This window comes from Lycorma delicatula, chromosome 6, assembly GCF_047948215.1.
Source record: "Lycorma delicatula isolate Av1 chromosome 6, ASM4794821v1, whole genome shotgun sequence".
In the NCBI taxonomy this organism is placed as follows: domain Eukaryota; kingdom Metazoa; phylum Arthropoda; class Insecta; order Hemiptera; family Fulgoridae; genus Lycorma; species Lycorma delicatula.
The window spans coordinates 143706295-143734100 of NC_134460.1; the positions used below are offsets into that span (position 1 = coordinate 143706295).

Consider the following 27806-nt stretch of genomic DNA (forward strand, 5'->3'; position numbering starts at 1 on the left):
GTGAAGTATACTGGTTCATGGACGAATAAAAGATGACGTTGCGCTCACTCCCCATCTAGATTAAATTAAATTCTCTTTCTCAGACACTTAATTATCAAAATTAAATTATTATTATTATTAGTTTTTTAACATCTGCTATCAGTATTTTTCCTTGGGATAGCCAAGTTACATACACAACTTTCCTAACTTTCCTTGGGAAAGTTGTGTATGCAGGAGGCAGATAGTGGATTACCTCATAAATGTGGGTGCTAGAAGAGAAATGTGAAATGACCTTTCACAGAATAATAAGTATCACTCTAATACTACTACTACCTAGGAACTAAGTATTGGTTTATCAAAAGTAGAGTGAGACAATCCTGATATAAAATCACCTGGTTCTCCAGGTTGATGGTAAGGTTTAGAACCAAAAATCTTACCCTGTGCACTATAGCAGTCTGGAAAAAGAGCAGGCAAGAATGGAGTTTATAATTTCAAAGAAAGCCAGAAAGGTCTGTTGAAATATATGAATAAAAAAAATATGTAAAGTCTGCCTAAAAGAATGTGTAAATAAAGGTATAGAAATGCATTAATCATATTAATGTGACCACTTAAGAGCTACCACTTGAGCCTGCCACTTAAGAGAAGAAGTAATGGATGATAATAGACTCAAGTTAAAAATAATAAATTTGTACAAGACAAATCAAAATGACTGATTGAAGATATAAAAATAGACCACAGTGGAAAGAAAAGCAGCAGCAGAATAGAAATAGTTTGATGATGAATGCAGATATGCCATAAAAGTGAAGAATATAAGTAGCTACAAAAAGAAAAGAGAATCGTTTGAAATAGATCCCAAAATCTGATAAAGGAAGCAAAGCAATTCTTATAGAAAAAAAAGAAAGGCAGTCAGATGTAACAATAAAATAGTAAGAATATTGGGCGAGAATAAGTTGATGGAAGATAGGCGGAATGGTTTGCCGAGCTTCTTCATGACCAAATTAACATTACATCTGGACTTGATCAACACAGCACTGTGATGTGATGATCACAGTGCTGTGCTAATCAAGTTCAGATGTAATGTTAATCTACAGCATAATCAACTTGACTTTACATGTTGTAAAAATAGTATAGTATATTGAAGTAGATGGAGTAATCTACATGTGTTTTTCTCTTCATTAAAGTATTTAGTAACATTACCAATAATACTTTTATCCTTGCTATGGATCAAACATTTTCTCATACTTGTGGTCTTCTCCTTGTTTTCAGTCTAACCATTGCAAAATAAATACAAAAAAGACAAGAGTGAAATAGACAAAAAAAACAAAAGTAGAAAGTGAGATAGACGATAAAATAAAAGAACTTGCTAATACTAAAACTGAAATATGATATTAACTGATATTATGACATAGTGAGATTATTTGTTTGGAGTAGAGTGGTTTCACAGATTTTTTAAGATTAATATGTAGTTTTAGGGGAAAATTGTATTTTTCTTTTGTCCATTAGCCTTGTGACATGTAAATGAAATTTTCCTGTGGCCTTACAACATTTCTTAAGTCCTGCAATCTTGATTTAAGTATTAAAATCCTTACCCAATTGTATTTAACATGTTCCCATCAGCACATTTTCCCCTGCTTTTAATAGAAAGATGTTTGATGTCACAAAGGGTTCCCAACAGATGTCTAGTTTTTTCAAAAAATGCATTTGAAATAGTATATTTATTAGTTATTTGTATTAGTTTTGTGAAACTTTTTTGTTTTATTCCCAAAAAATTCTCTGGACACCTGTGTTAAGCTTTGATCTACAAAAGTACTGCATTGGTATTCAGGTGTGCTACGCTGGCTATTTGTTATACTGAGTCACTTAGGTATACAGGCTTACTGGCTTGAATAGTTAAAAATGGTGGTGGAGCTGCACACCTACATGTCGAACCTTTGTTTACTGACAACCTTAATGTCAGTTGTATTTGTCTACCAGATGTGACTAGTCTTTGTGTTCATTTTGACAGTGTTCATTTCTTTATTTTGTGATTTTTTTTTATTAATTTCTTTTTATTTTACTGAATAGAAGTACCTAAAAAAAATTATTCCTGTTGGTCAAAGTGTACTGATGATGAAAAAATTAGGGTTATCAGCATCAAGTGATGAAGAACCTGACATTGGAAATAGTCCAATTGTAATACCAACTTCTTATTTATCTACTGAATCTGTCAAGTTCACATTTGATTTAGCAGAAAATAATTCTGTAGATTTCTCTGAACCCAGTAATCAGTTATTCAGCCATGTGTTACAATTACTACTCAGACCAGCACTTCAACCGTTAATCTGAGCACCAGTACTTTTGTCTATACATCTACTGAAGAAGATTTTTTTGATAACACTGACGAAAACCAGGATTATCAGGACAACGTGGTAAGTGATTTGTATTCTTCAGCTAACTCTCATACATCAGAATCAAGTGAAAATTAATCAACAATAAACTAGCCTGATTGGTCTCCTATTACTAATTTATATGTAAATTCCTGGAAGGTATTTCAAGATGATGACAATACTTAAGATCTGACAGTTCAACGGAAAATCCATTTGAGCTGTTTTCTGTTTTTATCAGAGGATATATTAGATTTTATTGTTACTGGAACTAATCATTTCACTAGTCAGTGTTTGAGTAAAGAAGCCAGAAAAAATAAAAAATAATTTAAACAGGTCGATACTAATGTGAATGAAATGAGAAAATTTCTTGCAGTTCTTATGTTGATGGGCATAGGCCACTTGCCAGAAGTTTCAGTCGAATCATTTGGTATACTGATATGCTGAAATGCCTATCAAACATAATATGCAGTGGCACACTGGTGTACCAAAGCGATGTATATAAATAAATTCATTGCTTCAGCTGACAGGTGTACTGATCTGTGGTGAACATTTTAAAGATGTCTGGTTTTGCACAATTCAGATAATCTTGCAGTAACTGTTACTAAATACAGAAATTTAGTGTGTAACTCTGTAAAAGAGCTGTTTAATAATGAAACTTCAAAATAGGACTTTTTTTGAAGAGAATTTTTTTTTTAAGAATAGTTAATAGCAGATAGTTGAATGTAACTTTCACTCTTAAAGTTACCATTATTACTGAATCTATGAATCAGAACAGCAGTTCTTATTTTTTGTAGTGTAACTGCAGTACACTATACGTACATTATGATCTTCAATTGAGGTTAGATTTTTTTGAGATTAGTTAACGTATAATTATTTCTTTGAAAAAATATTTTAATTAGTCTGGCATTAAAAGATGGGGAATAAGCAAGTTGATGTTTGCTGTAAGCTTAAATTTGGCTACAGTAGAAACAGTATGAAGAAAGGAAAATATTATTTAAGGCACATCACAAACATAAAAATAAATTCAAGTATCAGTTTATGGCCATCTAACTGAAGTAGTTTCTCAATTATTTCACTGGCAACAAACATTATACACTTTCAGTTTATGGTCTGATTTTGAAAACTGAAGAAAAAATGGTATAGAAATTTTTACAGATTTCAACATTTCACAGAAATGATGGAGAAACTGGAAAAAATGGAATAATTTAAAAATTATTTTTTTTTTTTACAGGTTATTTCATTCATCCGTCCAACATTGAGGTTATTTTCATCTATATCTTCTTTACCAAAAACACCATTGTTACCAGCAATATTAAATCCTGGAAGTTATGACTTTTCTGTACCAGAACTTCCTCTTGAATTTAAAAAACTACCATGTATTGTAAGTTTTTAAAATCCCAAACTTTAAAAATTAAATTTTAATGTGTTAGTAATTTTAATTTGATTGCTGAAAATTGAGTGTAATACTGTAATTTATTTTATATTTCTTTAACCCATTGGTGAAGATGGACGGACAGTGCCCGTCCTAAATCTTAGCGAATTGATATGCCGGAAAATGGGCATTGCCCATCTTGATATTTAAAGATATATTTCTTAACTTTACCAACAGATTTTGTTGTACAAACTGATTTACTGTATTTTTTATTCTTTTATCTATGCAGAGAAATGTTTTCCCTCACATACAATCCTCTTAGAACCTAATCTTTTACAATTCTGATGTTAAGTGCACAGTGTTTATTGTAGCGGCTTATTGTTCTGCTCACATTTGCCCATTAAATGATGATTTTGATGTGTTTATAGATAATTTTTTGAATGAATCCAATAATGATAGTGTTGTAATTAGTGAATGTTCTGATAATGAAGATTGTAGTGACAGTGGCAGTGAAATAAACGAAGATTCTTCTAACCGAAACAAATCCAGTTGGTACTGGAAACAAGAAAAAAATAATGTAAATTCCATTTACTGGTAATGTGGGAGTTAATCCTATAAGAGGGAGTTGTCTTACTAATATAAGTAAAGAATTAGATGTAGTCAATCAATTTTTAGATGAAACTTTCTGGCACCAAGTTGTTTTGGAATCAAATGCTTATGCTAGGCTAAACAATAACAATAAATGGGCGAATGTAACTCCTGATGAACTAAAAACTTATTTTTCTCTTATTTCTCTTATGTCACAGTATAAAAAATCAAAATTAAATAATTATTGGACAACCAGCCAATAGGCTTTCATCAATACATATATCTTTGTTAGAAGTATATACTTTTTAAATTTATTTATTAAATAATCAATAATAGGCCTTATTTTATTGCATTTATCTGTCATATCATTGGAAGAAGAAAAATAAAGATTTTTAGAAATAAACTTGTATTTGTTTCAGGTAACTGTTTCACAAAAAATTGAGCAATGACTTAATTTGTAGGTTGTCCAATAATTATTTAATTTTGTAGATAAATAATTATTTAGCAGATAAATTTAAAAAAGTATATACTCCTAACAAAGATATTTGTATTGGTAAAAGCCTATTGGCTTTTTGTGGGAGGCTTTCTTATATTCAGTTCAATCCTTCCAAACGAGCCTGTTTTGGTATAAAGATTTATAAAATGTGTGATGCAGAATATGGATATTGTTATAATTTTAAAATAATTAGGTAAAGAAAATCCAGAACCTACTGTAAGTAATTTTAGTGTTAGTGAATCAGTAGTTTTACAATTATGTAATGATTTATTCAATGAAGGCCGGGTTCTGTACATGGACAGTTGGTATTCTTCCCCGAACCTTTTTCAACAGCAAATGTACAAACAGCAGAAGTTCAACAACTTCTGCTGTTTGTACATTTGCTGTTGGTACTGCAAAGAAAAATTGTAATCAAGGAAATGTTGAAGACCAAATTGAAAAAAGGTAAAATCACATTTTCAACTTGCAATAATTCATTGTGTGACTTACGGAAGACAGAAAAGATGTAGTAATGCTTTCTTCCCTCCATGATTGTCCAGATTTTGTGGAAGTGGTTCCACAAAGAGGAAAATGAAAATTAAACCCCAAGGTAGTGTTAAAACCAAATGTTGTAACTAATTACAACCAATTTTTGTGTGGTGTAGACAGGTAAGACCAGAAACTCTTTGCTTACTCTGTAATGCAGTGCTATGCAAAGGGGTGCAAAAAATTGTTTTTTTTATTTATTTGATCTTTGTTTACACAATGCCAGTGTCATTCACAATCTAGCTACTGGTAAAAAGCAAAACTTCACTGATTTTCACCTAAATGTAGCGAAACAGGTTTTAGAATCTGTAACGCTTCGTGAACACAGTTGTGGGATTGGAAGACTGTCCACATCAGGTGATAACCCATTACGCTTGCAGGCCAAACAATGGGGTCATTTCATTGAAAAATCTCAGCTACAACAAAACAGAGGCTATCTAGAAAATGTAGAGTTTGTGCAGCTCACAGTAAACACTCAGAAGTAGTGTACCAGTGTAAAACGTGTTGTGTACTATAACATTTAAAATGACAATTGTTTCAAAAGTGTACACACCAAATTAAATTATTAGAACTGTGTATTATAAAAAAAAAAACATTAATTTTAGACTTAAAAATGCCATTTAGTACGAGGTTTCATCAATTAGAAAAGGTAAGTAAAGCGTCTTTTTACATTTACATTCCATTATTCTATTAATATACATAGCATTAAGAGAAAAGTTGTAAAGTCTAAAAATATTCAGTTCTTGAGAGTTAAAAAAAAATCTAAATATTCAGTCACCAGTGGGTTAAAGAATTTTTAAGGAAAATGCTGTGACTTTGGTAGATGTTAAGGAGTGTTTATTCATAATAACAGATTAAACTAGTCTTTCTGATGGTGATCATGTCTTCTTATACTAAGTCACAATATATAAAAACAAAAAATAATGATTTACGTCAATCAAATCTGAAAAAAAGTTGAATAAATTGAAAACAGATTAAATGGAATTTTTGTTTTAGCCAAATAAGCATTATAGAATTATTGGTCAAAAAAAAAGTAAATATAAAAGGTTTTTTTTTATAATTTAATGTTCCTACCTATCAATTTACTGTACAACTGATTGAAAGTCGGGTGGGGAGTTCTCATGAAATAAATTATAATTTTTGTAAAGAATTTGTTAATAGCATTTTTGGATGTAAAAAAGCATGTGACAGCACCTCAATAAAATTAATTTAGAAGGTTTTACCAAGCCCTGTAAACGAATCCCTTATTTCCTCCAAAAGGAGTAGGAAAGAAGGTAATAAGAATGGGCAAGACAGTGTGCCAAAAGTGTGAAAACAGACGGGTTTCTGAGAGTGGTTTAAGTTAAACTTACTTGAGATGGGGAATCTACTTTCTAAAATTCTGTTTATGACATGAATTAGTGTTGAAATGGAGGTAAGACTAGGAGAAGAGGAGGGAAGGAAAGTATAGTTGATTACTAATGACCTCATATGGGATGGAAATGAAAATAAGGTTCAGAGAATTATTCTTTTGTGGCATGAAAGGATTGTAGTTTTTGGGTATGAAAGTAAATAAATAAAAGAGAAAAACATTAATGGTAACCAGAAAAGAAAAAGCCAAACGTACAAGATAAAGTTCTTGAAGTGGTTAAAAGTTTTTAATATTTAGCTAGTAAGCTGACGGAGGGTGAAAAAAATTGTTAAGACATAGAAAAAGAAGAATATAAAATATAAGAAATTTTTAACTGAGTACAAGAGGACTGGTTGGTGTAAGGGAAAGCAACAAAGAAATGAAAAGAATTGTTATAAAAGATGTACTTCGCTCCAGTTAAAGTGGAAAAGTGGAAGAAGAAGAAGTTACTGTGTTATATTTCTTACATTATTTTCTGTGCTCTCATTTTTTACAATTTTATTTGTTACAATGCGTTGATATTTTATTTTCTGTGTTACAGAATTCTCTGAACTCTTCACAGCAAGAAGCTATTATTAAATGTACAAAATTGTGTCTGGGAACTAAACCTAATATCGCTTTAATTCATGGACCACCTGGTAAATTAAATAGTGAAAACTGTCTGTAATAAAATTAGTTAAGAAAAGATCATTATACATTTTTAATTATAACTGTATATTATACCTCAAATTGTCCTCAAATAGACAATTATACCTCAAATAGATGAGGCATATTAGATCTGTAGGGTCAAAATTGGAGAAAAGCTTTTCCTAAGCATGAGACCAAGTGGAAAGGGTCCCTAAAGGTGTGTGGATTAATGCATGAAACTGTTTATAAAAATAGTCTATTGCTAATTTTTTTATTAAAAGATTATTGTAAAAAAATTGGTTTTTCAGCTTTCATTTGATTTTTCATTAACACGAGGGTTGTCTGAAAAGTTTTGAGCCTTACATAGAAAGACATATTTTTTCTGTCAAATATAGCTTTATTTTTCAACACTCCTTTCAAGTCGATACACCTTTTTTGCAGTGCCCTCACCTCTTTAATCCTTCCAAATTGTAACTGACATCTTTTTCCACAAAATACGTATGCGATAACCTCCTTGTCCAATGAAAATCTCTTTCCTCCAAGCAAAACTTTATGGTTAGAAAATAAGAAAAAGTCTCTTGGGGCCAGATCTGATGAATACAGTGAGTGGTCAACCAATTCAAAGTGCAATTTATGAATTTTAGCCATGGCGACTGTCAAAGTGTGAGCAGGTACATTGTCCTGATGGAAAAGCATTTTCTTCTTCAAGTGTGGTTGTTTTTTTGCAATTTTTGACCTCAACTTTCAAGTAAAGATGCCTAATACTGTCCCGTTATTATTTTACCTTTTTGAAGATAATCAATAAACAAAATTCAGTTACTATCCCAAAAAACAGTTGTCATCACCTTCTCAGTGATGGAATTATATTAGCATTTTTCGGAGCAGGTTCAACCTTTGCAATCTACCATTTTGACTGTTGTTTCATCTCAGGAGTGTAGTCGTGGATCCATGTTTCATCTACAGTTATGAATCAATGCAAAAAAAATCTGACTCGTTTTTCTTAAACTGCTCCAGCTGGGCCTTGGAAATGTTCATTCGAATCGTTTTTGGTCCAAAGTGAGCAAACACGGCACCCAACGTGCGGATAGCTTATGCATATCCAATTCTTCAGTTAATGTATGACAAACACGTTTTTTCGATATGCCAATAACTCTTCTATCTGTAACCTTATTTTGTTGGTCGTCCAGTACCATTAGGTGAATTTTTTCAATAATATCGGTGGTGATTGCAGTTTTTGGCCCGAATGCTCATCATCAACCAAGCTGGTATGACCATGTTTAAATTCAGCTGCCCATCTTTTCATGGTGGTAAATGATGGGACGTAGTCCCCTTAAATAGCATCCAGCTTGGTTTTAATTTGTGTAGGCTTATTGGTTTTCAAATGTAAGTATTTTAATCACAGCACAATATTTGATTTTTTCTATTTTCACAAAAACACTCACAATAACTTACTCAAACGATTATCAAACAACAACTGAGTGTCCAAAATGGCTGAAATTTTAGTGAGTGCCTTTCAACACATGTATGAATACATTCCCTAACTTTTGTTAACGAACGCTGCCATCTTCATGTTGAGGCTCAAAACTTTACAGACAACCCTTGTATATTAATTATTAAAATAGCCATTGGAAGGCTGAGAAAATTCCACACAATTTTGCTACTGAGTACTGTTTTCTACAACCAACAGATTTGGCAAAACAAAAAGCCGCTCACTAAGTAGGCTTACTTAGTGAGTGGCTTTTTGTTTATAAATACTGCTGAATCTATTGGCCATAGAAAAAAGTGCTCACTAGAAAAATTGTATAAGATTTTCTCATCTTTCTGATGGTACCAGCAGCATTTTGCTATTTTAATAAATAACTGATATATAAAGAAGAAAGAAAAAAAATGATTTTTTTTTTACAATAATTTGTTAATAGAAAAAAATTAGGGATAAGATATTTGTATATGTTAATCTACATACCTTTAGGGACCCTTTCTTCTTTGTCTCATGTGTGGGAAAATTTTTTCTCCTATTCTGATCCTCCAGATCTAATATGTCTCATCTAAAAGTAGAGAAAAAGTCTGATATCAGTTTTTCAGGTAGTGTTGTCCAGTATCTTACCTGATCATTTGTGAGGTAGCTAATAAATTACTGATATGACATTTTTTTTTAGAGAAAATCTTATGAAAAACTTCTGGTTTAAACCTTGACAATAAGATCTAGATAATACTGACTGTAACTTTAGGCAGATTTGAATACTACATCTTATATTACCACATAATATCTATTATAGATAATCTGCATTGAAGCGTTCAGTTATTTAACTGATGCGTGTTAATAATTTATTATCACTAAATATCGCCAAGCTACTTATTATTCTTAAATAAAAGTTATTAGCTTAAGAGTATTTTCTGCTGGAATATATATAAAATAAAACATAACATAATGTTATTGTTAAAATTATTTTTATTTTTTATATTTTAACTCAGCACATATGTATTCTGTTCATAAAACCACAGAAAGCTTTTTTTATTTTGAATTTATCATAATGGCTCATACAGTGCAATAAAACTCTCTTAGTGGTAGACTACTCTCTTATGTTCACGGTTTCTAATTCTTCTGGTCTGCATCATTTTTCAACTTCTAATACCTTAGGGGTTATCAATAAAATAACTTGCTCTCCTTCCTGAAAGACTTTTAGCCGTAACTATGTTGTTAAAATTTTCTAGCCGTTTGGAAAGTGGAATAATTAGTCAAGTGGAATAATTAATGATAGTTAGTTAGAAGTCAGTAAGAAATTTTCCCATTTATTTATGTAGTTCCTTCATTGGCAGTCCAGCTTCTTGATTAATGTGTTATTATTCCTACAGAGAAAATGAATTATTTTGTTCTCTGAACTGTGTAAAATTTGAATACCAATGTAATACTTTTATCTGGAGAAAAACTTTGGGAAATGGCGATTCTGTAAAATCCATTAAAATTTGTCTGTTAAAAACCAGTTTTATATACACAGTTGAAATTCAGATCATAATATTGTAGTGAAAAATATCTATAATTTTAATATTGTTTTTTTAAAATCAGTTTAATTTGTTCTATTTTAATGAAAACATTTTTTTGGATTACTATTATTTTTTTGGTTATTGTCATTTTCATTGGAACTTAAAAAAATGGTAATAAATTATATTAGTTAATTTAAAGGTATAAATTATTCCTTTAGCTATTAAGTAAATAGGAAAGCTTTAGAACAATGTGTTTACTTTGGACTTAGTGGCTTACTGTAGAGTTTGGGTTAAATTTCCAGTTTGAACTCTGATATTTTTATCAATCTCATTTATACACTCTGTATTTTTCATTAAGTGATGTTAAAATTTTTGTACATATTTTTGATGACTTTGTGTCATATACATATTTAAAAGAAGAAAAAAAGAGTAATTTTAATTTTTTTCCTTTCTTTTAGGTACTGGTAAATCGCGAGTTATTATTCATTTAATTGATCACCTCTTTCAGATTAGTAGACAAAAGGCTAATCGATTAAAAGAGAGACCCAAAGTATTGATTTGTGCTCCATCAAACCTGGCTGTTGATCATCTGGTAGAGAATTTATTAGATTTAAGGGAAGAACTTAAAGGTATGTTTTAGTTTATTATTATTTTTTTTTTTAATTTTATATTAATTAGCAGAAGTTTCAACATGGTGCTTAAGTGATCATGGAAAATCAAGTGTTTAGCTAAAAATTACAGTATATTAACAACATGTTAATAAAAAAAATGATTGGTTTATACGGTAGTCAGGAATTATAACACTAAAATGGTTTGAATTTAAATACCTTTCTACTCGGTATTATTCTAGAAGTAACTAATCATGTGTTTTAAAATTGTTAAATTAGTCTTCAGGAATACCAAGTTTCTTGAGACAAATTGGGTCCCAATCGTCATAGCAGTGATTTAGAAGTAGGCTGAACTCAGCCAGTCCAGGTTGAATTCTTGCAGAAATTCTAATATTTCATTCAACTCATTTTCCTCATTGAGATATGGATGAAACATTTCCAAGGTCGTAAGCAAAAGTGGGTTATAGAAAGAATAAAAATTAACTTTATTAGCAAGCTGTAAATTGTAATGAAACCTGTAGACAACTACCAGGGGCTGTTTATAGGCTTGGGCAGACCGTGTATCTGCCTAGGTTGCAAATATTGATGGTAAAATTATCCAGTTCAGGAACCTGAACTACTGAATCAGGAACTACAGAACTACTGAGGCCATCGACCTGAATTTTTCAGGCCGATCTGAGAATTTCTGACAGCTCAATATAAGTTATATAAGAATTGATCCAGCTTGCCTCTCCCCAGTGTTAGCCACTTTTAATTCCCCATCATGATAACATTAATAAATGCTTTTTGGCTTGAAGGTTACCTTTAATTAAGAAAAATTGAGGAATTGTTAACATTTTGTTAATTTTGTGAAATATTAATTTATTTTTTAATGTTTCCTATCATTCATCAATTTCCACCTTTCTTTTTTATTTTTTACTTATCTTCCATTTGATGATTTTTTTAAAATTTAGTTCTAGGATTTCCTTTATAATTTGAAATTATTTATTAAGGAAATTATTTGTTTGTTAATGTGCTTTAGATAAATACAGTGGTATATAATGCAATATTTTTTATTTTCAGCTACTAAAATTCGGCTTTCAATAACTCGTATTGGACAGATTGTCCAAGAAAATTCCAAAGTTGCTTCTGTATCACTGGAAAGGTTGACCAATGCACGTGTAAGGGATGAATTCAGTGATGACTTACCTGTTGAAGTGAGTATTAAGCAATGATTTTTATGAGGCAGTGACGAATAAAAATACAATAATTAAGTAAAAAGTGTATAAGAATTTATTTTAAAAAAAAAGGTCACCACAGATCTTTGCTTTTTATTTTAGTTCTTCTGATATATAGAGTGATTCAGGAGGAAAGGTAAAATAGTTTGGGAACTGATTCTAGAGCTTGAATAAGGAAAAAAGTTCATACAAACATATGATCAACAACGCTTTGTTATTGAGTTACAGCTAGTGAAAAATTTCATCCATACTTCCGTTCCTCCAGTGATATATGGTCATAATGACATTTTTAAGGCATAATTATGTAAAAACTTGATGGTTTCTTATGTTTTTTACCTGAAAAATTGGATAAAACAGTTCCAGAGCTGTACCTCCTGAACTTTTCATGATATCCAACGTAAAACACAAAAATTCAGTAACAAAAGACTTGTTTTTTTTTAGTTTTGAAGTACAGTAACTTCATTTAATGACTAATAAATGTTTAAATGTTGTTATCAAGATATTTAGAGAATTTAATTCTGAGAAAATTGGTTTAATAAAGTCTCTGAAAAACAAAAAAAAACAAAAATCAACTTTTATTATTAAAAACAAAATGTAATACAAAAATGTTATGAATTTATAAATATTAAAAGCAGTTGTTTTTAATACAATAAATTCGGTTGTAATAAAGTACTGGTATAATTCTTCTAACCTGTAAACTTACACAAGCGCTTTCGATGTAGCCATGGCTTTTTCAGGTATTTTTATTGGAATAAACATATAAAAAATTAAAAATTATAGAGAATATGTTACTCTCTGTCACTTTATTAAATCTGAATGGGTGTTATCAGTATAGTACAATATTGACCTAGTAGTGCAATTTAAAACTAATCTAAATTTTTTTTATCCGCTCATCTTATTAAATATCAGTTGTTCCTTATAATATTTTTATTATTACTATTTTTAATTATATGTCATTTTTCCTATGCCTTTGTTTTATATTACATTATATTTACTTTTTACATTAATAAATTTAAATAAAATGCATAAGGATAATAAATATTTTCTGATTACATATAACAAAAATATCACATCATGTATGATAAGACAATAAAGGATTTTAGGATAGCATGTAAAATGAATAACAAAAAATTAAACAAATTTATTAATGTAAACAAAACCATAATAAATCAAAATAGTAAAAATGAATGTAATCCAGGAGTGTATAAAATAAATTGTTTTAGTAGTGATTGTTTGTGATTTAAAAAATAAGTTTTTTCCGTGACATAGAATATATTCATTAAATTGTATCAAAAAACTGTTCATAACTCATAGTAACAATACATTGTCAGTTTGTCTAATTTTTTGAATAATATCATTTTTCAAATCTAAATCTAGAGCATTTAGATCTGGAGAACTGGTAGCCAATTTATATGTCCAAAACAAGAAACATGTCTCACTGAACATTCATTGTTTTTCAAGCAGTAACTTATGTACTGTAGTTCTGTCCTGTTGAAGCTAAATTTCTCCATGATTCTCATTAGACATTTCTATCACTGTAAAAATGTCTTAGTATGGTTGAAGTATCTTTTGCTGAAAAGTATGAACCTACAATTCCAAATGAAGATAAACCGCATCATATCGTAACTTAGTCGTTGTTTAGCAGTTCATGCACTTGTTTTGGATTTTCATCATTTCAATAATAAAAATTTTGTGTGTGAATACTACCACCAAGATAAAAATGTGCCTTGTCTGATATGATTAGGCTGTTTAAAATTCAAGGATTTGTATTAAGAATTTCATTAAACTGAATACAGAATTGTAATTGTGCTTCTTCATCAGTATCTAAAAGTGTATGAACAGATTGAATTTTATACAGTTGAAATTTTAAGTCACAGTTGAATACATCTAAAATTTCTAGCTGATATATATAAAAAAGCTGATTGATGTGTATAAGAATGATTTGGTCTTTGAATAACTGATGTCCTAAATATCTCATCATTCTAAATCTGGTATGCACTATTCATATACTATCAAAAAATTAATCACAAACAGTGCTGGTGATATTCCATGTTTCATCCCACTTCAAAATAGCGTTTTATTGAAGGAATTTTGCCATATTTATTCACATTAATTCATGCCAAAATTTTCTTTGCGCTTTGGTTGCTGTTTTGCATTCAGTTAATAGATTCACAGATAATATGTGTCTTATACTAACCAATCGTCTTTATCGTTTATTATATGATGCTCAATACAAACTGCCTGACTAGGTGATTCTGTCAAGCTACACTACCCCCTTCACGATTAGCTCCTACTGCTTGTTGAAAATCATCACATTTCATTATTGTGCACATTACATACTTAAATATTTTCTACTGTGGTTGTTTTAAATTAAAATAGTCTATTCTTTTTTAATTCCAATAGATCTTCCAATTTGGTCAATTTTGTTAAACCATGTATAATTTTTGTTTGATTATATAGTTTCAGTGACATCACCTTGTAGATGCATATTAATATGTTTGTGTTCAGTATTAATTACTGATGGTTTTAATGTGTTACAAAATTTGATATTTTATAAAATTTCTATCTATCATTACATTAAAATTTCCCTTTGTGATTTTTACAGTTATAAATGAAAAAATGTGGTAGTGATCTTAACTATCAGATCTAACACTATAGTACAAAATACTATTAATTTGCATTGTTTTGATTATCGTTTTAAGTATACTAGAGGAATAAATATATCTGTATATAAATTGATAAAAGGATATCGAAATACATGAAGAATTTTGTCAATATTTTCAGTTACACTACTGTATTTTTTATATCTTATTAATAGTGAACAAAATTTTGTTAGCTTTTTTGTTTTTTGAACTGCTTTACTATTTTTATTTTATCATTTAGCAATTAGGATTACAAAAAAACTCTCATTTTTATTCTTCATTCTTGTTGCTGGAATTAGGGGTTATTAAATCTTATTAACTTTTCTTCTGTCAACCATATTTCTGAATCAACAAGCCATATAAATCAAAACAAGTTAGTATTACAATTATAAAAATAAAAACAACATAAGAGTGATTGACTATTTAATGTAGCCTTCAGTTAAATTAATAATGTAACCTTCTGTAGTGAGGTTGTATGTTTCAGGGTAATTACGTTTATTTCTTACTGTGATACCAGATAGGTAACAGATTTTTGAACTTAGAATGGTTCTTTTTGCACAAAAAATAGAGATTCAAATAAAAACACAGAAAAGATAGTATTCTATGTTTTTTAATATCTGGTCAATAAGTGGAACAGTAAGAAAAGATTAACGTAGCTCAAACAATGTATTTGCTTATCAAATGTAAGTTGTGCATCAAAACTGTTTCACTGGAAGATAGCACCATTTGTTAAACTACGATAGACATGACCGTAAATAAGCCATGATCAGTGTTCTTCGATTAATTTAAATTGAGAAGTACAGAGTAAATCCTGAATAGTTAATTCATTACAGTTGAAATTCAATCTGAAAGTTAGAGTTAGAGAGTGCTCTGGTTTTAAACCAAGAAATTAAACCTGGTCATTACAGTGAATATTATTAATATAAGAACGATTCATTTTTGCATCTCTTTGTTAATTACTGTATAAAAGATTGATTGTGTGAGTTATTACAAGGGCCATTCGAAACGATCTTGGCCTGACAAAGAAAAAACAAAATTTTTTAGGATTTAATATTTTTTCTTTAATGTGGTAGTCACCTTGCAATTCAATACATTTAGACCAACTTCGTACTTAATATATTTTGACCTTGTCTAATGCGATTTGTCCAACTCTGCAAAATAAGCTGAAGTGAATTTTCATCTAGTGAACTATTTCTTCAGGCTTGAGAAAAGGAAGTTATCACTGGGAGTTAAAACCAGCATATATGGAAGCAATTGGAAGCATAGATTGTGGAGTTTTGCAGCAATAGCTTGAGATATGTTTGTAAGAGCATTATTGTGGTGAAATAACACTTTCTTTTTATCCAGATGTGGATGTTTAGCTCAAACAGCATCCTTAAATTTGGTGCAGTAGAGAAGAATATTAATGCTTGGTGATGGTTTTTTTTTTCAACTAGTCTATGAGCACCACACTACAAGAATCCCAAAAAAACCTTAGCCATGACTTTTCCTGCAGATAGAACCATTTTTACTTTGTTTGGTGCATTTCTGCCTCTTCCCTTTTCCCTTTTACTGTTTAGAATGGTGCATCTCTGGCATGTAATAGTGAATTAATGTTTCATATACTATAATAAAACATCAAAGAAACTCATCAGAATCAAGTTTAGATAAGTCTATACACCCTTGAGAACTGTACAAATGCATTTTTGTCAACTGTTAACGTCACTCATCAAGCAGAAACCTATTTCACACCCAAAACATCAGATGTATGTAAACATAAAAAAAAAAAAAAAAAAAAGTATCAGATGTGGTCTCTTGAAATGTTTACAATCTCAGCAAGCTCGTGTACCTTGTCAGTGATCATTTAATATAGCATTGTGAATTTTTGTGACAATCTCATTGATTGTAGCAGTTTTTGGGCATTCTAAGTGTTCATCATCTTGAACGGATGTATAAATACATTTAAATTCAGCAGCCTACTTTTTTACTGTTGAAAACAAACATGAAGAATCCTTAAAAGTGGGCTCTAACTCTTCTTGTATGTCCATAATTCTTAAACCTTTTAAAATTAAGTACTTTATAACAACTTGAACTTCACTTTTATCCATTTTTCAAAACATGTCAAATTTGTTCGCTTTTCACAATCTCCACAAACAAGATAACTAAACACACATGTGTGAAACTTTGCAGTATGCCATCTAATTTATTATACTCAACAAATAACGTAGTCATTTGGTGATATTTGCATCATTTCTGTGTCAGGCCGAGAACTTTCTGAATGACCCTAGTATTATTGAGATGGAAATTGTCACCATCAGATCATTGACCCACATATTCAAGATCCTGTCTCAGGTCATCGAACATGATAAATTTGCATGAATCAACAGTAATTAAGTTGTGTCTTCTGCAGATATGACTGACTTTCCATTTATACAAATTAAAAGATCTTTCATTTGTAACAAAACGCCAGTGCCCCAGCTTCTTGGGAACATTAATTTATCGTTTCAAAATTACTTTTAAATCATGTTATGTGTTATTAATGAGAAGAATGACCAGTTGAAGTTTCAACTTTATCTCTGGAATCACATCAATGAAGCTATTCAAGAAGAAAAGTGCGCTACAGTACAATTTTTGCTGAAAATTATATTGTAAACAGCAGTACAATTTGTTCATTTATTTATAACAAATTGAGCTACTTTATTACTTCTGCAAAGTAGACTCCCTAACAGCTTACCTGCAGCCAATGAAAATAAACTTCACATTTATGCAATTTACAATCGATTGCAAATTGATTGAAGTTTAATTTTATTAATATGGTGTCACTTGTTGAGGTCTTAATCTTATCATTATGAGCTGGAATTCAAGCAGCAAAGCTTGAATTAGCTTTGGAAGTAAAAAAAAAAAAGCTTTGGAAGTATCTAAAGTTTGATGGTTCAAGATAAAAGTTCACTAAAAATTCATTTCAGTAAAGTGATGATCTTTTTGGATCCTAAAGAACAATTTTTTTTAATAAAATAAAGCTTGCAATAATGAAAAAAAACTTACAGTTTAAAAAGAAAAAGAATCTTTTTTGCCAGTCATTGTTTATACACATAATGCTTGAAACCGATGAAAAATAAGGATGGATGCTCTTTTTTGTCAGAATCCTGCTTCATCAGACTTGATTTTGTTAGAACTTCTCAAGGAGTCATTATTACATGATCTCAATGTGTCACAGCAACATAGAAGTAAATACAAACAAATGTACAAAATTGGCTTAACCTTCAAGAGATAAGAATTTTCTTTTCTTTTGACATAAAATAAAAACAAGTAGGGTAATGGATGAAGTATATTAAAATATATGGTTTTAGTTTAGGATTATATGGCAAATAGAATTCATGAAGGTTTGAATTCATGACAAAATTATGCTTAGTGTTTAGAAAATGTTGACTTAAAATCTAAACCTAGATGTTAAAAATCATCAGTAGACACAAATTAAAAAGATATGTAAATAAATAGATTAAAAAAATAATACTAATACTAATTGACCAATAAAAACAGTAAGCTTCTTAGAAAACACTACAAAGCTGTTATCATATAAAACCGTCCATCATTTCAGGCAATCAGTGAATGTACTGCTTATTTGTCAATTAATATCTTTTATCGTTATTTCTGGGTTTTTTTTTCACTTATTTTTTAATTATATTTTATTTTGCAGTATTTGCTGATGTGTCTTACAATCTAAGGTTTAAATTTGAAGTGAAATTTTGTGAATGGTTTCAAGCATAATCTTGTCTTCAGTTTATTCCAATAACTGTTTAAGTATTGCTCTTTATATTTTAATTAATAAATATGTATATATATATATTTTTTTTTTTTTAGCTAGCACTTGTTAATGCAAAACTAAATAGTTTAAAGTTGATACCTGCAAAATCAAAAAAGAAAGATTTTGATGAGAAGTTTGCAGAAATGTCGAGAAGAAAGGTAGAATTTGAAAGTATTATTGCTGGAGTAAGTGATTACTTTTTTTTTCTTATATTTTTTACCAAAATATTTAATTGTGAATATAAGTAATGATGATTTCTGTAACATTTAATTTATATTTTGGTGCTGTCTTATTAATGCCTTTGTTACAATTAAAACCAAAATAATGCATCCAAGATAAACCTGATAAGTTTTACAAAGAGAGACATGATTCCTTATTCAAAAGTTAAAACATTTTTTTTTATCAAAAATATTTTAAATCTTATTTTATTTAATTTTCATCAGAGATTTTTTCTAAATTATATGTTGACAGCATTAAAAATTCTGATGTGGACATCACATGATTTCCTTGTACACCTATTAAATTACATATACACATTTTTTGCTGCACTTGATTTAAACTTATTTCAATTCAAAGTGAGATATGATCCTCCAATTCTTTAATGAAATGAAAAGTTACTCAATGCATTATGTTGGACACCACATTGCATCACATTTTGTTGTGGTGTCTGTGTCAGCATTTTTTATTAGTTTACATATTAATTTTGTTTTATGTTGCTTAAGTACTTATGTGGTGTAAGTGAGAACATGTTGGATTCGTAACTATGCACACATTGGTTCGAATCCGACTCCATATACATACTTTTTTTTTTAATTTAAATATATTGATTTTTTTTTTAATAAATATAAATATTTTTTTTTTTTGATTTGAATAAAATGTACATAAAATCTTATTTCACTAATAACTTCTGATTTTTTTGTATTGTTATTGTTGAATTATTATTTATTGCTAATTTTTTTTACAAGCATTGGTTAATAATTATTAATAAATCAACATATTTAAATTAAAAAAAAAAATTATGTCTGATTTGAACTGATGTGCCTTCCCCCTTGTAAGATCCAAATATTTCATTAATTAAAATCTTATCTGGCTATAACTCTTGAACCAATGAAAATAAGTACCACTTATGATATATTGTTGAAAAGCTCTCAATGAGGGCTTATTAAGAAAAAGTCCAAAATCTAAATTTATTTAGAGGTCTGATTTTATACACATTTTTGGTCCAGTCAATTGCAATCAAAAGGGGAGGTGCACAAGTAGATGTTACAACAGTTGTAAATGCAAAATTTCAATGTTCTACGGCTAATCATTTTTGAATTATGCAAGATACATGTGTACAGATGCCACGCTGAAAATCCATTTTGATTCAGGGATGGTCAAAATGGATATTTCCGTTGAAATCTGAAAACTGAAACTTTTCACTATTACAATACTTCATTTACTTTGTACAAGGAAGTAAAAAAATGAAGTTTTCTTATAGATGTGGTAAATACAGAACTCTGACTGCTCTAGGCAAACTGTTATTTTAAACAATGTGTTCTAGTATAACTTTATGTAATAATTTCGTTTTATTCAATTGATATGATAAACACATTTCCTCATAGAAACCAATTACTATTTTTGGTAATGTTATTTTGGACTAATCAGTAATAAGGGTATTTGTGATTGAATGTTAGTTTTTAAGTTTTTTTATACTTTAGTGAGGTTTCCAGGATCTCTTTAAAGATTATACTTATAAATTTATTTTAACATAAAGCTAACAAAGGGTTTCATAACTTTCCTGACCAAGCTAGAAAAAATGTGCAACTCTGGTTACTGAGGGCTTCACCCTCAATAACCTACTTCTTCATCAAACAGAATACTTCTTCATCAGAAAGTATTTTAGGTATATATTTTTTCATGGATACGTAAAGAGCTGTAAAAACCTTGACACGTAAAATTTTACCAATCAGATACTTTCCCTTATATAGAACCCTGTATAGTTATGTACCAGCTTCATTAGTAAAAAATTAAAACCAATTATGTAATCAATTTATTTATCTGTTCCATAAAATTACCGGCACAAAAATTATTTACCTTATTATACTGTATAAAAAAAAAATGAGTTACATACATAAACAAAAACAATTATTGATATGACCAACTCAAACAACAAGGATGACCAAAATGTTGCTGGAATTGTAAGAAGATGGGGCTTGTCATATGGTAAACATGTGAAACTTCTTTTTTTCACAAGCAACCATTGTCATGTTGAGTAAATTTGAAGTTTTTCTTAACTTTAAGTTGGAAATCTTTTATATCCCTTACTTAGCACCTGTGAAATCTACCTCTGCCTTCTGGTGTGCCGAAAGGGATTTTTTATATTGAATTTACCATTATTATTTCCACTTCTAATAAAAAACAATATAAAACTTTACAATAAAAAAGTACCTAAAAGGTAATATACAAAACATGTTTTTAAAGTAAGATCTGTTTTGAATTGCCATCTATATTCATTTTGTAAACAGATGGCACTTGTGTAGCTCAGTTATTTCAATCAATAGTCAGCTGTTTGCAATAATAGCTGTTAGCTCCAATAATTCTCTTTAGTATAGCTAATTTTATGTTAAGAGGTGTGTAGGAGTACGAAGATAAAAAATAAAATCTGTACAAAATGAAGATATTGATGTAATTGAAAAAGTCTTTATATATTATTTCTATCTCCTAATAAATGGGCATTAAAAATTATTCATTATCATTTAATCTAAGAGTATGAGGCATGTTTTTTTTAAGTAAGGGCAGTTTTGTTATAAAAATTGAAATAAGCAAAATAGAAAAAACTTTATTATAACAAAATAAACTTACATGAATATACTATTTTTTTTCATATTTGCCATTCACTAAAATATTTTTTTTATATTGGCTTACCATCTTCATTATTCCGTTACTGAAGAATTCTCCCGCCTGCAATTTAAACCAATTAATTACTCTGTTTTGCAATTCATCATCATCTTCAGATTTCTGTAGTATTGCAAGCCATTGTTTTAAATAGAGAAAAAGGTAATAATCACTTGGTGCAAGATCTGAACTGTAAGGCGGATGTTTGAAGATTTCCCAATGAAATCGTCACAATTATTGAGCGGTTTTGTTTACCATGTGAGGAACAAATTTGTGTGCATTGGAGAAACAAAATTCCATCAGTTAGCTTCCTGCACCGTTTGTTTTGAATTGGAACGTCTAACTTTTATAAGTGTTTCACAGTACTTATCTGCATTAACAGTTCTTCCACATTCAAGAAATTCAATCAGCAATATCCCTTTGGCATCCCAAAAAATCGTAGCCATAAGCTTTTTCTTTGAACTTTTTTGGGCTTCGGAAATGATAAATGATGCCATCACATTGTTGATGTTTGTCTCAACATTTGAATAAGAAATCCACATTTCATCACTGGTCACATGTTTCCATAAATCATCATCTTCATTTTCATAGCGTCTTAAAAATGTTTGAGCTGCAGCAAGATGTTTTTCTTTGTGTGTTTCTGTCAACAATTTTTGGTAGGCCCATGTGGAACACAACTTTCTCTAACCCAGCTTTTCAGTTAAAATGCCATAAATTACTATCACAAAACAAAAGGGGATTCAATTAATAATTGAGTAACAGTAGTAAGCCTTCTGTTTTCACAGATTTTTGCATTTACATTTTCAGTCAATTAATCTGTGATGACAGTTGGGCAACCACTATATTCTCCATCATGAACATTAGTTCTTCCTCCATGAAAAAATGACATTGTTGACAAACTTTACCTTCACATATAACAGTGGATCTGTAAACATCGACAATTTTTCTATGAATATCAGCAGCAGATATGTTTTTCACCAATAGATAACATATTACTAATTGCACTTCACAACTCGAAGGATTACTTATTTTAGCACTCATTTCAGCCAGGCAATACACAGCAACTAACGTGAATAGCCTGTTGTATTGCAAACAGGGTATTAACTTGTCATTGCAAACAGATTATCATTGATATAAATAAATGTTACACTAGCGCCATCAATTTCCACCGCATCTAATGGCGGCAAATTGAAAACAGCCGTTACTTAAAAAATATGTGTCATATTATTAGAAAAGCCACCTCCAAAGTAATGTTGTTTTATTAAAAGAAAATCTTTAAATATTGGGGTAATTTATTTAAAACAGCATCAAAAGAAAAAAGGTCCCTTTACTAAGACTAATGGTGCTGGTGTTGTGTTATGTGAAAATAGTTCTGTTGTCTGGTTGGGTTTTAATAGTAAATAAATTTTTTTAAGGTTTGAATTTTGAATTGTAACTGACAGCAATTGTGATTGTTCATTTGTAACCCTTAAATTTTACCTGATTCATTGAAGGAGAATTATAGGTTTAATATTTTATTACTGACTAGTAAGTACTTATATTTTAGAAATGTACTTAGAGAATTCAAGATTGTTGCGAATTAATATTTAATAACAGGCTTACTATTTAATGAAGATGCTTCAAAGTAAAACTGTATGTTTTGATTTTGTTGCAGACAAAATCAATTTGATTGTTGGTAAGGATTTACATCTGTCAAAGATACCCAAAGCACTGCATGATATGTTTAATTTTTATGTGAAATGGGAAATCGTATGTTTGGATGTTTTCCTTTTTAAGTATCAAAAACTTAATTACAAGGGTTATTTTTTTTCAAGGTCCAATCGGTCACAAAATAAAAACCCACGCAAAAATCAGATGAACCTTTGTGCATATGTGTTGCGCAGCATCTCTAGTATGGCCTTCAATCATGCTGCGTCACTTCGTTTAGTTCTGAACATGCAGCTAGCATGTAAACATGTCTACAACAATAGCATCTCCCGCCAAGAGTGAAGTGTGTGCAGTAATTCAATTTCTTCAGGCTCAGGGGTGTAATGCAGCTGAAATTCATCGACGAATAAGTAATGTGTACAGTGAAACTTCAATGAGTGACAGCAAAGTGCAACAATGGTGCAGGAACTTTAAAGCAGGATGTACAGATGTTCATGATACAGGCGGTCAGGGAAGGAAGCGAGTGTCAACCGATGATCTTGTTGAGCAAGTGGATGAGGCAATTCGAGGAAATCGTCAGTTCACAATTTCTGTATTTAGTGATTTGTTTCAAGGCCAGCTCTCTACACCATTGTGAGTGAGAGACTTAAGTACTGCAAACTGTGTGCGAAATGGGTTCCCAAGATGCTGTCCGACAACAAAACAATGAGAATGGACGCCTCCCTAACATTTCTCCAGTGCTACCACAATGAAGGAGAAGATTTTTTGAACAAAATTGTCACAGGGGACGAGACATGGGTCCATTTCGAAACTGAAGAAACAAAAGACCAATCCAAACAGTGGATGCATTCTCATTCTTCCAGCAAACCAAAGAAGTTCAAGTGAACCTTCTCCAACAGAAAGTGTATGGCTATTGTGTTCTGGGACCGGAATGGAGTTCTCTTGGTGGAATTCATTGAACGTTGTACGACCATCACTGCAGTGACTCTTCAACGTCTATGAAGGCAATTCAGAAAAAGCGGAGGGGAGTGTTGTCATCAGGCATTGTCTTTCTCCATGACAATGCTCGGCTGCACACTGCAGCTGTAACAAAGAAGCTGCTGCAGCATTTTCGTTGGGAAGTGTTTGATCACCCACCATACAGCTTGAACTTGGCTCCATCCGATTTTCACCTTTTTGCTCACATGTAACGCTGGCTAGGAGGACAACATTTTGGCACAGACATTGAGCTGCAGACCAGTGTAGAAACATGGCTGAAAACACAGGCAGCTCCATTCTTTGATGAGAGTATTGGAAAGTTGGTATCACACTATGACAAAAGTCTAAATCAGAGTGGCGACTATGTAGAGAAATAGAGTAACTATATAAGTACTTGTTACAAATAACAAATTTTTTATTTTCACTATGGTTTTAATTTCATGACCGATCGGACCTTGAAAAAAAATAACCCTTATAAAATACCTTAAACCGGTAATTAGCTCAGATTATGTATAAACTATTTGTTCTTCTGAATCCTTATCCAGAACATTCTGCAACTCTATAAATATGTATAAATATCTTTCTTCTATAGTTTCTGTAAATGAATTGCTTGGTTTTCTGGATTATCATTTGTTTAAAGTAATAGAATTTAAAATTAAGCTTTACATTTACACGTAGAAAATGCAGTTAATATTTGTAATAAAAAATATTTAAATTTTATAACATTTTTCTGTGCATTTTATTTACTATTTATTATTTTTATTAATAGGCGTCTCAGAAAAGAAGAAATATAATAGACAGAAATGAGTTTAAAATTATGGAAAAAAAAATTTTACGAGGGGCAGATATCATCTGTGCTACTTTATCATCATCTGTAAGCGATTGTATGCAAACTGCTTTTTTGTCTGGGTAATTATTTAATCTTTGTTTTTAGTTCACATGCTCATGTGTACTCTATGACTTATTGTATGATTAAAAGTGTTATGATGATAAATACTGACATGAAATTTCATGAATTTGTTAAAAATTGAAAACTAAAAAATTGTTATTTAATATCTTATAAATAATTTATGAACATTATCTTGTTTTTCAGTTTATCTCAGAAATAACTTATCTCTTTTATAGTTTGTATTCATTATTTCTTTGTTCTTAATATTTTTTTTTACTTTATTTTAATCAGTAATATGTGTTGATATATTATTAATGGTAGAGACTCCCCAAGATAAGGATCCAATTTTAGAGATGAGCCTTTTTTTTTGGAAGGCTACTCATCTCCTTTTATAAGATATCAATTTTAAGGCAACCATATACCTTATTATTATTATTTTTTAGTAGAAATTTTTTCCTAATGTTCATGCCAGTAATGTGGGATTAATGGTTTGTTAAAAATCTTTGGTAATAAATTGTGATATTTAAATCTTATTTAAATATAATATTTAATATAATATAATAATATTTAAGTCCCAGATAATGATTTATGGAGTACTATTTTAAATGAAGAATGCCAGCTAAGATTGGCCGTAATAGTCAAAATGTACCTTTATTTGGTTCATTGTAGAATTTCATTTCAGCTAATTATAATAATTATGCAATTTTGTAGAAAATCATTTTATGTACAGGTTTTGTATGAGTGTGAGTTTACTTTTTTTAGTTACTATAGAACAATAACTTGTAAACAACCATAAAGTAGATGCAGTGTATTTCAACATGATGTTTTAAATTGCTTTCATTGTTTGGATTTGTGTTTGTAAATTATTTATTAATTTAAACCTGCTACTAAAGAAAATAATGTTTTTTTATGGTGACATTGAAAATGCAGTGATCAGAGTTCTCTAGCCATAATAATGATCCTGCAACAAATGGAACAAAGTAAGATCATTTCAAGACATTAGCAATTTTGCACATAAAATACAATAATGACACCAGTCTACAAAAAAAGTGTTTTTTCTGTTACATTTAATAAACTGTATCTTACAGGTTTAAATTGGAGGTCAGAGTTTTAGTGACATGGATTTAAAGAAAATCTCATTTTTTAAGGAATTATTTAGTCTATAGTATTATATCTTGCGTAGTAGCTGTTTTTCTTTAGTTTTCTCCTGTATTCAGCCTCTGATATATCCCTATTCAGTCACTGGCAGTAATCTACGAACATATCCGGGTTCTTTTTTCCGTGGCAGCATGTTTCCATCATTGATATATTCTTGTGAAAGCGTTCACTGTGTTCAACACTTACGTTGCCAAAGATCAGATGGAAAAAAGTCCAAATGTGGATGTAACAAGCGTATTTTTAGAAGCACATTGAATCCCAGTTATTTTACAGTTTTTAAGAAGTCACTCACAGATTCTACATAGTTTTCAGCCTTCTTTATGCCCAGGAATTATTTAAATTATTTTGAAATGTTATCTGTGCTGGTTTCTCAGATTTTGTTCAAACTCGTCTCAAAGCTCAAATCTTTTGTTAGCCAACAATTATTCCCTTTTTGATTTTTGTCTCACTGATCTTGGGAAACTTGTAAATATAAGAAACCTTGGCCATTATGATCCATTACATTGACAACTTTTCATCAAACCAAGTTTTATTTATAATGAGGAAAGATAAACATTCTTCAGATTCACAAGAACTTAAATAAATTTTACTGCCCAAAAAATGATTGTTTCTTCCTTCAACTAGCCTTTTTAATATAGTTCTGTTTTTACTGTCCGCCTCGCATAAGAAACAACAGTACTTAATATAACCGAGTTGTAGTCCTAACAAAATGCAATATAATTTATTTGCAAAATGTGTCATCTTTAGGTGCTCACACATGTGCAAAGAATACTTTTCATGCTGTATGTATGATCATCTTCGTCATCAGTAAAAATTTCATATTATCATATCTCCTTCATTTGTGCTGCATGGTTTCTCTTTTCCATTGTAAAGGAGGACGACTTTCATACTTATTTTATGAACAATCTCTATTCCTTAGAATTGTATTGCTGTCCTAGTAATTTCAATAAAGAATTTAATCATTGCAGTACACTATATTACATTTATTATCTTGTAAGGAGAACAGTTGCTGAAATTTTTGTTGTTTAACATAATAAAACATACTTTATTGTCACTTTGAGTAGGTTCCAGCCTTTTAACCTTCAAGCCAGTAAGTTTGCAGTTAGCTAAACTAAAAACAAAATCCAGATCATTAAGTTCTGCTCAAGTAATTCTGTTGCATTTAGTGCTCTCATGTTTGAAATCTGGATCCTCTTCTTCTTCTTAATCACTTAATCTTTTTATCATCAGTATTTTCTTCTAAACTCCATGTTTGTGGGTGGACTGGTAAAGGTAACTAACTCTTCACTGTGTGGATTTGTCTTATGGCTGAAAGAAGACTAGTGTAGGCAATAAATTTCTTGAATTTACGTGTGATGCCTGTGATTTTTGTGATATAAATAAATAATTGTCTGTTGATTGGTCCTTTGGCTCTCTGCTTATCATAAGAACAGCAAAACGCATATGTTGCTGCTTCCCACTTTGCCAGCTGCTTAGTGAAGTTACACAATAATTACAGTAGATGTTAAACACAAAATAGAGACATTGATTTTTTTTTAACCGAAGGAGTAATATTTCTTCATTGAAATTAAAAATTTTATACATCACATACCTAGCAAAAATTATTAGCCTAATTTATACAAAACAAAGCATTTTTAAAGAATCTGTAATTTTAAAGAGCCTGTATCAGCAAAAGTTGAAA

General features: G+C 30.1%; 1 protein-coding gene across 1 annotated transcript in view; it reads left to right on the forward strand.

Annotated features, from left to right (window-relative positions):
• The window catches only part of LOC142326317 (uncharacterized), a 117934-nt gene that overhangs the window by 60657 nt on the left and 29471 nt on the right, over positions 1-27806 (forward strand). The window contains exons 9-14 of the mRNA XM_075368720.1: positions 3577-3726; positions 7258-7354; positions 10784-10954; positions 11996-12129; positions 18633-18761; positions 24848-24987. Of these exons, the coding sequence (XP_075224835.1) occupies positions 3577-3726; positions 7258-7354; positions 10784-10954; positions 11996-12129; positions 18633-18761; positions 24848-24987 (821 nt within the window). The remainder of the gene's footprint in view (positions 1-3576; positions 3727-7257; positions 7355-10783; positions 10955-11995; positions 12130-18632; positions 18762-24847; positions 24988-27806) is intronic.